The sequence below is a fragment of the Papio anubis genome, chromosome 1 (assembly GCF_008728515.1).
Source record: "Papio anubis isolate 15944 chromosome 1, Panubis1.0, whole genome shotgun sequence".
In the NCBI taxonomy this organism is placed as follows: domain Eukaryota; kingdom Metazoa; phylum Chordata; class Mammalia; order Primates; family Cercopithecidae; genus Papio; species Papio anubis.
This window is the reverse complement of record NC_044976.1, coordinates 31,920,699-31,934,675: the sequence shown is the minus strand read 5'-3', so window position 1 is coordinate 31,934,675 and position 13,977 is coordinate 31,920,699. Positions and strand designations below refer to the sequence as shown.

The 13,977-nt window shown below is 41.6% G+C and overlaps 1 protein-coding gene across 7 annotated transcripts in view; it reads left to right on the top strand.

Annotated features, from left to right (window-relative positions):
- Positions 1-13,977, top strand: part of CSMD2 (CUB and Sushi multiple domains 2) — a 649,640-nt gene that overhangs the window by 412,048 nt on the left and 223,615 nt on the right. For all 7 annotated transcript variants that reach the window (XM_021939191.2, XM_021939203.2, XM_031666818.1 and 4 more), the window contains one exon: positions 12,047-12,373. In XM_021939191.2, coding sequence (XP_021794883.2) covers positions 12,047-12,373 — 327 coding nt within the window. The remainder of the gene's footprint in view (positions 1-12,046; positions 12,374-13,977) is intronic.

Below are 13,977 nucleotides of genomic sequence, written 5' to 3'. Positions count from 1 at the left end.
ATTGTGGCACATACCTATAGTCCCAGCGACTTGGGAAGCTGAGGTGGGAGGATCACTTTTAGCCCAGGAGTTCAGTACTACAGTGAGCTAGGATTGCACCACTGCACTGCAGCCTAAGATAGTGAGACCCCCATCTCTAAAAAAATTTTTAAAGAAAAAATAAATAACTTGGGCACAATGTATGGCTTTTGGACTGGATTTTGGACTCTCAATTTTACAAATACGAATCTAGGAGGGCACACATGTGCTCAGGAAATGCACAGCCAGTATTGTCCATTTATACTTCATACTCCTTTTGGAATGTGTGTGAGTTTCTAGACTGCATCCTCAGTACTCTCCTTAGAGAGAACGGAGCCTACAGTTAACTTAATCTTGTTTATGATAAGGATAAGCCCTACCCAGTAACTAGCTTCGCCCTGATGCAGGTGACCTTGAGAAACTCGCACAGTGTCTTTGGAACTAACACAGTTAAATGATAACTTTCACCAAGCTCCAGTGCCAGATATGACATTAAGATGACTGAGACACAACTTTACATACACGGAGCTTCTGAGCAGAAAGAGGTGAAAGAAATTTAAGGTTGGGTTTGTGAAGCCTCTGTTTCCAGCTCAACAATAGCTTCATCAGTAGAGCTGCCTCCGTTTACAGATCTAGATACATACACTGAAGCAAGAACAATCCGATTGGGCCACTTCCGCTTGGGTGAGCATTGCTGGAGAAAATTGCCCAGCCAGGCAAATTGGCACTGCTATAAATTCATAAACACCAATCTCAGTCAGGCTTACAACAGTGCCTGGCAATCCATCTGTGTTTCTCAAGTCATTCTCTTCTCCATTTCTCCATGGAAACTACCCCAAACATTCGCTACCCTCCTTGAACCTATAAACAGCCCCTTCTCCTCACTTTACTCCACCTCATAGGCAACACTCTCAATTTTCAAATACTAAAGACACCAAGCCTACAGACCAACACCCATCCTCACCCTTCCTCTATTCTTCCTACCTTTTATAATAGATGATCAATCCTTTCTCCCATCAAAAAACTATTTCCCTTTAAATTTTTAGCATAACTCCATTTATGCTTTAGATAAGGAACCTTTAAAAACTTTTAACAGAACAGTGAGAAATGTATTTTTACCTTGTGACTTTGTATGCACTTGCACATAATTGAAACATACATTTCACAAACAGTACTTACCTTAACGACCTACATTGGACTCAGATATTTCCTATTCTCTTCCTTTATTAGCCCATTCTTCATTGTTATAAAGAAATTTCTGAGGCTAGGTAATTTATAAAGAAAAGAGGTTGAATTTGGCTCACAGTTCTGCAGGTTGTACAGGCATGGCACCAAGATCTGCTCAACTCCTGATGAGGGCCTCAGGAAGCTTACAATTATGGCAGAAGGCAAAGGAGAGCCAGTGTATCACATGGAAAGAGTGGGAGCAAGATGGGGGAGGGGTGGGTGGTAGGTACCGCATTCTTTTAAACAACCAGATCTTGCATGAACTACCAGAGCGAGGATTCACTTATAACCAACTGGATGATGCTAAGCCACTCATGAAGAATCTAACCCCTTTATCTAAATACCTCCCACCAGGCCCCATGTCCAACATTGAGGATTACATTTTAATGTGCTATTCAGAGGGGACAAATATCCAAACCATATCATTCTGCCCCTGGCTCCCCAAATCTCACGTCCTTTTCACCTTGTAAAATACAATTATCCCTTCCCAATAGTCCCCCAAAGTCTTAACTTATTCCAGCATTAACCCAGAAGTACTAAGTCTAAAGTCTCATCTGAAGATGAATTCCTTCCACCTATAAGCTGGTGAGATCAAAAGCAAGTTGTTTACTTCCTGGATACAATGGTGTACAGGCATTTGGCAAACATTCTCATTCCAAAAGGGAGAAATTGGCCAAAAGAAAGGGGTAACAGGCCCCACACAATTCTAAAACCCAGCAGGGCAGAGATTAAATCTTAAAGATCCAACATAATCCTGGACCCCATATCCCACATCCTGGGCACTCTGGTGCATGGAGTGAGCTCCCAAGGCCTTGGGCAGCTCTGTCTCTGTAGCTTTTCAGAGTGCAGTCCTTGAGTTGGACTTGAATACCTGCTGCTTTTCCAAGCTCAGGATGCAAGCTTGCCATGACTCTACCATTTTGGAGTCTGGAGGACGGCAGCCCCCTTCCCACAGCTCCACCAGGTACTTCGCTGGTGGGACTCTTTGTGGGGGTTCCAACCCCACATTGCCACTCCACACTGCCCTAGTAGAAGTTCTCTTTTAAGGCTTAGCCCCTGCAGCAGGCATCTGCCTGGGTACCCAGACTTTCTCATACATCCTTTGAAATCTATGGAGAAATTGCCAAGCCTGCTTCATGCTTGCATGCTGTGCACCCACAGGCTTAACACCACATGGAAGCTGCCATGGCTTATGGAAGCTTACACTCTCCAGAGCAGCAGCCCAAGCTGTATCTGGAGCCCTTTGAGCTGTGGTTGCAGCTGGAGCAGCCAGGATGCAGGGAGTGATGTTCTGAGGCTGCACAGGACAGCGGTGCCCTAGGCCTAGTGTCTGAAATCATTCTTTCCTCCTGGGCCTCTGGGCCTATGATGGGAGAGGCTGCTGCAAAGATTTCTGAAATGCCTTCAAGGCCTTTTTTCCATTGTCATGGGCATTAGCACGTGGCTCCCTTTCAGTAATGCTAATCTCTCTAGCAAGTGGTTGCTTTACAGACTGCTTAGATTCTTTCTTTACCACAGGGCCAGGCTGCAAATTTTCCAAATTTTTATGTTTTTCTTCTCTTCCAAATATAAGTTCCAACTTTAAGTCATCCCTTTGCTCCTGTGTCTGATCATGGGCTGTTAGAAGCAACAATGCTAATTCTTTTTTTTTTTTTTTTTTGAGACAGAGTCTCGCTCTGTCACCCAGGCTGGAGTGCAGTGGCCGGATCTCAGCTCACTGCAAGCTCTGCCTCCCGGGTTCACGCCATTCTCCTGCCTCAGCCTCCCAAGTAGCTGGGACTACAGGTGCCCGCCACCTCGCCCGGCTAGTTTTTTGTATTTTTTTAGTAGAGACAGGGTTTCACCGGGTTAGCCAGGATGGTCTCAATCTCCTGACCTCGTGATCCGCCCATCTCTGCCTCCCAAAGTGCTGGGATTACAGGCTTGAGCCACCGCGCCCGGCGCCATGCTAATTCTTGAATGCTTCACTGCTTAGAAATTTTTTCCATCAGATACCCTAGGTAATCACTCTTAAGTTCAAACTTGCAAAAAGCCCTAGGATATGGACTTAATGCAGCCAAGTTATTTGCTAGAGAGCAGCAAGGGTGACCTTTACACCAATTCCCAATAAGTTTCTCCTTTCCATCTGAGACCTGTTAGCCTGGTCTTCACTGTCCATATTTCTATCAGCATTTTGGTGACAACCATTTAAACAGTCTCTAAGAAATCACAAACTTTCCCTCATTTTCTTGTCTTCTTCTGAGACCTTCAAACTCTTTCAATCTATCCTTGTTACCCAGTTCCAAAGCTGCTTCCACATCATCAGGTATCTTATAGTAACGTCCCACACCCCTTGTACCAATTTTCTGTGTTAGCCGTTTCTTGTATTTCTATAAATACTTGAGGCTAGGTAATTTATAAAGAAAAGAGGTTTGATTTGGCTCATGGTTCTGCAGGCTGTACAGGCATGGCACCAACATCTGCTCAGCTCCTGGTGAGGGTCTCAGGAGGCTTACAGTCATGGTAGAAGGCAAAAGGAAGTCAGTATATCATATGGTGAAAGGGGGAGCAAGGTAGGGTGGGGGCACCACACTCTTTAAGAAACCAGATTTCATGTGAACTACCAGCACAGAAATTCATTTATCACCAAGGGGATGGCACTAAGCCATTCAAGAGGGATCTGCCCCCATGAGTCCCACCAGGCCCCACCTCGAACATTGGGGATTACATTTCAACCTGAGATTTGGAGGAGACAAAAAACCAAACTATATTTTTTGTTGTTGTTTTTTGTTTGTTTTGTTTCTTAACATGAAATTTATGACCAGCTAATAATGGGTTGCAATCCACTGTTTAATACATTTAGCTATAAATTCTTCCTCACCTTTCACCTTTTCAATAACCTTATGCTTCATATTCTTCCTCCTGCTGCTAACTCTTCAGCCACTTTCCTTCTGCAAGTTGCATTCCATCAACATTGAAATTTTCTCAGGATGCTCTCATCTAAAAACAAAAACAAAAACAAAAACAAAAAAACATATTGGCTGGGCACAGTGGCTCAGGCCTGTAATCCCAGCATTTTGGGAGGCCAAGGCAGGCAGATCACAAGGTCAAAAGATCAAGACCATCCTGGCCAACATGGTGAAACCCCATCTCTACTAAAAATACAAAAAAAAAAAAAAATTAGCTGGGCGTGGTAGCACACACCTGTAGTCCCAGCTACTCAGGAGGCTGAGACAGGAGAATCGCTTGAACCCAGGAGGCGGAAGTTACAGTGAGCCAAGATTGTGCCACTGCACTCCAGCATGGCAACAAAGTGAGACTCTGTCTCAGTAATAATAATAAATAAAAAGCATCTTTCTTCACACCCTCATCTCCTTGCAGGTTCTCTAAGTCTCTTTCATACCCAAACTTCTGTAGCAGGATGTCCATGTACCCTTGCTATGTTCATTTCTCACCTCCCAGTACCCTGTTACCCCCCTCCATTCTGACTTCTGAGTCCACTACATCTCTGAAATTGCTCTCACCAAACTCACCAATGAGTCTCGTGTTGCTGAAACCCAGTGGATCATTTTCAGCCAAGATGATACATGGCACTCAGCAGGCTGTCAAAACAGATGGCCCTTCCTCCTTCTGGAAACCCTCTTTCTTTGTCTGTATGACACCACTCTCCTGTGTTTCCTCCTACCTCTTGACTGCTTGGTCCCTATCTGCCCTGCCAGCTTGTCTCCTTTCTCTCAAAAAGTTCCACGCCATCTTTTTTTGTTTTGCCAACTCAATAGCTCTGTTGTTTTAAGTTTTTGTTTTCTAATAACATTATATGTTTTCTCACCTCTTTATTAGCCAATTTCTCACCTCTTTATTTATTCTTTGTTGGTTGCCTCTTAACTTCCTTGGCCAATGTTTCTAAGTTGAGTGTACATCTTTCTATCAAATTCCAATTCTTTATCAATGAAGCATAGTAAATATTTAAATGTAGTAACTTGAACATATTTTCTCTCCATTCGTCTCTCATTATTCAGCTTTTGTTTATGGTGATTTTTGAAATCTAAAACCTTCCATTTCTGTAGTTTAACATTTCCCTTACAATTTCTAATTTTAGTGTAATAATAATAAAGTCTTTCCTTACCTCCAACATTGTACAAATATTCCTTATATTTTCTTCTAGGACTTCTCTAGTACATGGAATGAAGTGTGGATCTAATCTTGTCAGTAACTGGCTAGCCATTTGTTCTAGCATCATGCATTGATCAATCAACCCTCTCTCTGCTAATCTGAAAAGCCCCCTTCATCATGTATTTTTATTTCCTTTTCTGGACTTTCTTTTACAGCTCTGTTGATCTCTCTTTTGAAGTCAATATGGTATAAATTATATTATTACAGCTTTATAATATGTTTTAGTATTTAATATCTGGGTTGGCAAGCTCTTCCTCCACTGGGAGGAAGTAGGTGTCATGGTTGAGAGCTTGGGCTCTGGTACTGGCCTGACTGGTTCATCTTCCCGGCTCTATCATCTACAGTGATTGTATGACTATGGGCAGGTTAATTTAACGTTTGGACTCAGTGTCTGTCTCTGTGAAGTAGGTTAATAATAGTACCCATCTCAGAGGGTTGCTGTGAGAGTTAATGAGTTAAGATACAGGAAGCTCTCAGAATGCCAACTAGCACCTTATATGCTATTATTCCTTATCTGTCTCAAGGAGAGCTTGGCTGTTTTCACCTGTTTACCAACGGATGTATCTTGCAATGGTTTTAAGTTCCAGAAAAAAAAAGATCTTGCCTGGAATTGTGTTAAATTTGTACCATGATTTAGGACACTTTTCATCTTAGTAATATGAATTTTTCACCCAGGAACATAGTTTGTCTCTCCATTAAAAAAATATTTTTCTGCCTATCAGTACAGTTTTGTTGTTTTTGTTATATTGGTCATGTTGGCTCATTGTTGTAGGGCTGAATTTGATTTTCTAGCACTTTGCATGAAGGATTTTTTATACTGTAGGTGTGTCATTGTGTTGGTGGATATGATTGTGTATGTATCATACATATTGTTATGGGAATATTATATCAAAATCAATTTAAATAGCATGGCTGTTACAAGTTTGTTTACAGTTTTGAAGCACTGGCCATGAAACTACCTACCCACTAAGTATTTTCCAGTTTCCTCATGTTTTTCCCTTCATGCTAATGTTTGTAATTCAAATTTCTCTAGGAAATTCTCCATCTTATCTGTATTTCATATGTTATGTTTAGTATTCTTTTATAGTTGGATTATCACCTTAGTGTTATTATAGCCTCCTATCTCTATGTACATTTATCTTTTCTATTTCTACTTATTGAGCAGACCAATCAGAAATTTGTAATGATCTCTTCAGAAGCCAATTTTTTTTCTGTTTTCATCTTTTCTAAGTTTATTATCTCTTCTCTTCTTAATCATGTTTAGTTAGTCTTTTGGTAACTTTTTAAGTATAAACACTAATTGCACTTATTTTATTTCTTTATTGTTTAATCATGAATAAAGCTATGAATTTTCTCCTTACTACAGCTTTGGTCTAGTATCATCATCATTATAAGAAGTCTGTATTGACAGCTTTGTTTCCTCATTGAACTCAGGAACTTATTTGGAAAGAGTTTTAAGAATTTTAAAGTGATTATGGATTTTTCCTTGTTCTTTTCTTATTGATGTCTAGTTTATCTGTACTGTGAACAGAAAATGTGGCCCAACAGTTTTTGTATTGTGGTAGAATTTATGGGGATTTTCTTATAGCCTAATGTAAGGTCAATTTTGAAATAGTCCATGGGCACCTGTAAAGAAGGTTGCATTCCTTGTTTGAAGACTACACAGTTTCATATAATATACACACTCATAATATTTTCAGATCCTTTTTGTCTTGATCTTGATTTCAGGTTAGTGTATTTTATTTTGTCTCTTTTCATGCTTTGAGAATAAAGTATTATAACTGTCATATCTTTATTTCGGAATGGACTCATTATCCATGTTTTAAATATGATATTTGGTTTTTATTTTAGGTCTCTATCAGGACTATTGAAAACTCTCTTTGTTTGGTGACAACACCAAAAGAAAAACACAATAAAAGAGGGGTCTTCAACAAGCCCCTTTTATTTTCTACTCAAGCTCATGTTAAAAATAACCTAACATTATGCACAGTAATTACACATCTACTTGTTAATAAGTTTCCCACCTTTATTATTTGTCAACAATCTGAAGCTTCTAACTTAAAAGTTTAGTCAAGGTCAAGATCCATGAGCACAGCCTGGTCACTACTCTGAAGGAGGAAGGTACCTGATCTCCCTCTTTTAACCTGGGTGATTGATGGTGATGAGATCCAATTACAACTTTTTTAAAAATCCCTCATTTGAGACACTGAGAAGCAGGCTCTTCCTATTCTCTTACAGAAATATTACAATACAACATGCATACATAATTTTCCAGAGCAACAAAGATTAGATCTTTGTAGAACAATGCACACTTCCTCTTCCTGCCCTTGTGGTAACAGGTCTGAGTACTCTCTTGAGATGGAAGACAGCTTTATAAGGCCACATTCTTGTTCTAAGAGTGTCAGTTTATCAGCCCTGTCTCCTTCCAGGTATAATAAGAAATGTCTCTTGGTAGCTGTCCAGAAAACTCTTGGCATAAGAGAAGGATCATCCAAGAGTCAGGTGTAATATAATATCCAAGGATCTGATATTAATATTAAAATTCCTTTTCTGTTGTTCACATTTGCCTCCACCAGTAGTTCTCAAACCCTGACTGCAATTTGGGGTCACCTGGGGAACTTTTTAAAATCGGTGATGCCCTGAGCCCAGTCCACCAATTAAATAGGAATATTTGAGACTTGTATTGATAAATTACAACACTCTTCTAATGTAAAGCCTGAGCTATCTTGGCCTATTCCTTTACTTTTGAGTATTCAGAGTCACTGTCTCTTAGCTGTGTGTTTTGTCCCAAAGAGAGGGTTATATGGTGTTACTAGGAGATTAACCTGTAGACATTTATTGTCATAAATGATGTTTTATCTTTTTTAAAGCATCTTATGTTACAACCCCCCTACCGCATGCTTCCTTGTTGTTTCCTTTGAATTTCTTTTTTCCTCCCTAAACTGACTGCTTTGCTTTTTCCCCTTTGGTAATTTTGAAGATAAGCTATTTCATATTCTATTACTAATTACACCTAACATCTTTAAAAGCATGCTCCAACCTATATTTCTCTAATTAACTACAGAAACTACAAAACAGGATTTCTCGCAAGACGAGCAAATTAGCATATCTCCTTGCTCCAACTTTACTCTTTGTGTCAGTATAATCTGGAATATTCTACCCTGAGGTTAGGCAGGAATAATGTCTTATATTTTCTGTTTCAAGGAATATTTGTTACACTTGCATTTCATTTTATAACTATGTTTACAGAAATTATTTAAATTCATCACCATATTGCTTTATTTGCTCATTGTCAATCTTTGTTTATGCTTTTTGTTAACCACAACTTTATCCTACTTGAGTTTGTTGTTTAAATTCATCTCTAGGTTGGATAGGAGACGTCTTTGAGTGGATGTAAATAGGACTTTTTTGAGGCCTTTGATATTTAAGAGCAGCTTTCTGTTGCCTCTACTGTTTAACAGCTTGGCTCATTCATACCCTTTTCCACTGTAAATTATTCCGGGGCACATCTGTACTATGTCTAAGATAAATACATGAAGGATTACAGCACAGTATTTTTCTCTGTTTTCCAGAGTTGACACAGGTATCCATCTATTAATATTTGTACAGACTTTGGTCAATCTGTTGGTTGAGGTTTGGAGTGGGATGGGGTTATGAGGCCACATGTTCATGTCACCTTCTTTCAGAATGGTTTCAACCATTAGGTACTCATTGATTCATTCAGCAAATATTGGTTGAGCACCCACGATGTGCCAGGCATTGTGGGAGCCACTAGGGAGTCAGCAGAATCAGATGAGATTTCTGCTCTCATGAAAGATCTGTGTATGCGTTGGGGAGAGGGAGGGACTGATCATCAACAGCTAAACATGTAAACAAGATAATTTTAGAGAATGATAAGCAGAGCTATCATATATAGCTGCTCAAATTCCAAAATGGTGCCCCTGGAGCTTTGCAACATGACAATCCTGGTAAAAACGTTCTAGAGAAAAAATAATACACTGATAGAGTGATGGAGAGGGGGAGAGGGGCTCAGGCCTTATTAATTAAATACTCCTCTGCAGCGAATTTATTTGCTCACATACTCACAGTACCCCTGACCATCTTCCCTCTGAAACTGTAGCACCTTTCTTTGTCTTCATCTGCCTTGGACTTGCTCAGCAGGCCCTGTGATTTGCCCCCTCTGTCTTCAAGGTCTTTGCCTTTCGGTTTTGATCCCTCGTTATTTGCATTATGTTCCCAACTGAACTCCCACAAAGCTGGAGATAAGATGGCTGTGTGGGGGCATCCATGTCCAGCCTAGAGACCCCCAATTCAGTGCTAATGTAATATTTCAAGTTGACAGATGAATCTTCAGCAGATTCGAGGAACACCTTCTAAGACTCCACGGTCACATAGGCCCAGTGGGAAGTGTTATTATCATACTGAGAGACAGCACTGGGGAGTTAGTAAGAACTTGGTCTCTAGAGTCAGGCTCATTGATTTGGCCTTGGCGCTACCATTTACTGGTCCTGCATTACTTAACCTCTGTGTGCCTCAGTGTCTTGATCTTTAAATGGGGTTAATAACAATACCTACCTCGTAGCGTTATAGTGACAGTTACATTGATTAATTGATGAAAGTGCTTAGAATGGTGTCTACTCTTAGTAAACCCTCAATAATCTATAATAATAATTGCCATTAACTAGATCTTGCGTTACCTAAAAGCTTTTTCATGTCCTTCTCTCCCCTTGGCTCGAATTCTTTCTATACTTAAAATATACATGGATTACAGGGATGAGACTGAATGTGTCTTAGGAACTAGGCTTACTTTGCTGAATTGCATACGAGGGCTTTTACAGCTGCAGACTGGAAAAGAAATACTTCATGCAGAAAAAAAAGGGGGAGCTGGGCAGAGTCAGGGAGAATCAGGACTAAACTCATCACAAGGAGTCACCAATTATTTTGTTTGATGTTTTTTTCCCCCTTTGGCAAACATGATTTTATTATTTTTCATCTTAGCATCATTACATTTAGTAAGTCTAATATTTTACTCACTTACATATCAATTTAATTAACACCAAACATCTATATAAATGTTATAAATGGACTTAAATGTTTATCCATATATGGAATTACCTTCTTCTTACTTGTATATATTAAAAGATGTTTAGAATGAACCTACAGCATTTTTGCAATCAGCAAAATTAAATGTTGTTTCATTTTGAATGCCTATGACCCTGATACAGTTTTTATTTGGGGACTCATGTCCAGTCTTTATCCATATATAAACAAATATTTAATAGCTATAATCAAAAGCATGCATATAATTTTATGATCTACTGCGTTATTTAAAATTGTGTTTAACATTCTTTCTACAGGGTCATATTTATCACTTTAATGATTGCACTCAAACTGCATCACATTAAAGGCTATAATTTACCTCACATTATTGGGCTGACATATAGTTTGTTCGCATTTTTCCTCTATAATAAAATTATGTCATTGTAAACATCTTTGGCTAGGTTGCTCTTTTCTTTTGAATTAATTCCTAGAGATTACTGAGTCAGTCTTTGAGTAGTTTTGTGGCTCTGGTTAAGAACTTATATACTCCCTTCAAAAAGGATCATATCAGTTTTGCTCTGCAATTGGCAGTAAATGCATGTATGAGATTCCGTGAAGCCTCAACAATACTGGATTGTATATTTTTTTCTATTGAAATGGACTGTGTTGTCGTATTAATTCTATTTTCTTTCATATGAATCTCTAAGCACTCTCTTTACTCATCTTGGTGATGTTCTTAGATAAAGATTCTAATTCAATATTGATATTTTTTCCTGTGTCATAGGCATTGCAATTTTTTTCCATTTTATTATTTTCTTTTATAATTTTGTGTTAGTATTTGTTTGTTTTCTCATTTATAGCACTTTCTTTGCCTATTCTTATTCCAGGGTCTGCTAGTAGTTGGCATGAAAATGGCTTAAAATAAGGGTTTTTAGAAGGGTGGACCCTTAGGGTGAAATAGGGGAGAGAGAACAGGACGTGGATGGGGATCATAATGGACGCTGTCACCTCCCTCCCCCAGTTTCTTCAGAAGCTTTGGTCTCTGAAAGATGGTGCTCCTGGCATCTCTTCAGCATAGTGTGGTATCTTGGGGTTGTCAGAATCCCATGGCACACCTATCATTTTCCCATCAAAAATGTTTGAAGGAGACGAATGGTCCTGGACTGTTTCTACCCGGTTACCGCCTGGGAAATTAGCATCGCTGTGTCATTAAGCAGTGTCCTTTCCTTCTGCTGCAAACCCAGCTGAAAGAGGTCAGGGACTGTGACTCTACACTTAGGCTTGAGTTATGGCTTTGTCCCACCCAAGGGACCCAAAGCACGAGGACACTGCCTAGGTGGGCGTGCTGACCAGGGGAGAGGGGCCAAGAGAAGACCAGTTCTGCCATGTCTGCCTTTTGCCAAAGGGGCCCTATCCATTGCTAAGTCCAGCATGGAGCCCAGCATGTCTCCTCACCTGGAACTCAGAGCCCAGCCAGTCCAGCCCAACCCTTGTGCCACTCTTTCTTTCTATTGCTTTTTAGACTAAGATGTTCCCCCTGCCAGCCCTCAGTGGCTTAGGCAGAATATGTTGGGGATGCTTAGTGACCTCCACTGCTCTTCTCTTGCAGTCTCCTGCTTCTTCAACTTCACCAGCCCATCTGGGATTGTCCTGTCTCCCAACTACCCAGAAGACTACGGCAACCACCTCCACTGTGTCTGGCTCATCCTGGCCAGGCCTGAGAGCCGCATCCACCTGGCCTTCAACGACATTGACGTGGAGCCTCAGTTTGATTTTCTGGTCATCAAGGATGGGGCCACCGCCGAGGCGCCCGTCCTGGGCACCTTCTCAGGAAACCAGCTTCCCTCCTCCATCACAAGCAGTGGCCACGTGGCCCGTCTCGAGTTCCAGACTGACCACTCCACAGGGAAGAGGGGCTTCAACATCACCTTTACCAGTGAGTCCTCCCTCTGTCACCAGCTGGCCCTCCCTCTGAATGTCTGCCTCCGAAGATGATTGAAGGTGTTCCCATGGAGGGAGGAAGGGATGTGGATGGGGTAGTTCCCAGAGCATTGCAGGGCTGCAGTGCCCAGGCATGGAGCTCCCAGCATGACCAAGAAAGGGCATAAAGCACTGGCTGCCAGGCAGGGTGCTCTTTTCTGAAAGTCCCTCTCTGAAGGGCATTTATCTCCCATAGTTGTGATACATAATGTAAAAGGAGCCTGGAACCTCATTTTTGCCCCAACCTTCCCCATCCTACAAGACCCAGCCAGAACTAGGGAGAGTCCAAGAGAAAGAAAGCCTCTATCATTCTCATTCGTTCCTGATGCCCTCTCTGAGGTGCTCTCCCAAAACCCTGAATGCCCGCCTGCTGCTGACCTCTGCATTCCTGGCAGGGCTGCTCACTTTGCTTTGCCCAGTTCCCATTCCCATAGTCAAATCAGAATCACAGCTTTGGAGCAACACTTCTGTTGGGCTCCCAGACTTATTGGGGACAACTCTTAGGGACTTTCCTCATAGCCCCTCTCAGGGCCATCATCTGAAAGTTGCCACCTCCAGTTTCAATCCTGGGCCCCTTCCCTAGAAGCAACCTAAACTCTGCAGTGATTATTTTTATTTCTGTATCTCGTGGTTACAGAGGGGGTTGGGGCAGGGGTGCAGAAGCTTGGAGACTAGAAATAGCAAGCCACCAAAGATAGCAAGAAGTGGTTATCAGGTCATAAGAAGCTATAAATCCAATGGACTTGGCTGATGACAGTCAAGTGTGACTGGAGGTGGGTCCATCTGAGCAATTAACTAGATCCTTTCCCAGAGGCTGCTTATGAAGGGCAAGTCCCCAGTGCAAGCTGTGCCCCATGCCCACAAACACATACTGATCTCCCAACCCCCATTCCCACCCTTGGCATAAAGGCCTTGCCTCTGTTTTCCACCTATCTCTGGATTCCAGTTGGAATGAAGACATTAGGTGCTACCTGGTGGGCCATTTGGGATCCGCAGCCAGGTAAAGCCCATTCCATTCCCCTCACCACTCTTCTTTAGGACACAATGAACCTTCTCAGGGCATGTCTCCTCCAGGGGATTCCTGTTTCATCCCCTGTGGGCAGGAAGAAGCAGGGTGAGAGCCTAGTTCTGTCTTTCCTAACCTTCCTAGTCTAGCACTGACCATGCTGCTTCATACTAGAAAGGGGCGAGGATGCATTCCTTATCTTTATATCCCTCGGCCCAGCACAGGGCCTGGTGTGTGCTAAGGATCAACAAATGTTTACAGAATGGAGGGATCCATGAATGAGTAAATGCTTTTTCTTGCCCTGGCGGAGTGAGAAGAACAGGGATAAGAGGTATCCTGGAGAGCACACGTATCCAGGATGGTGAGGGCCGAGAACTCTAGGTTTGCAGCAGGTGTGGAAACTGAGCGGGAACTTGGGAGAGGAGGCAGCTGGTGGCCCAGGGGCTGAGCTTCATCTTGAGAGCAGCAGACTAATCTGAGGATAGGTCTTACTCATATTTCTTTCCAAGGTTTCTCTACCATTGTAAAAATGATACATACCCAATATGTAAATA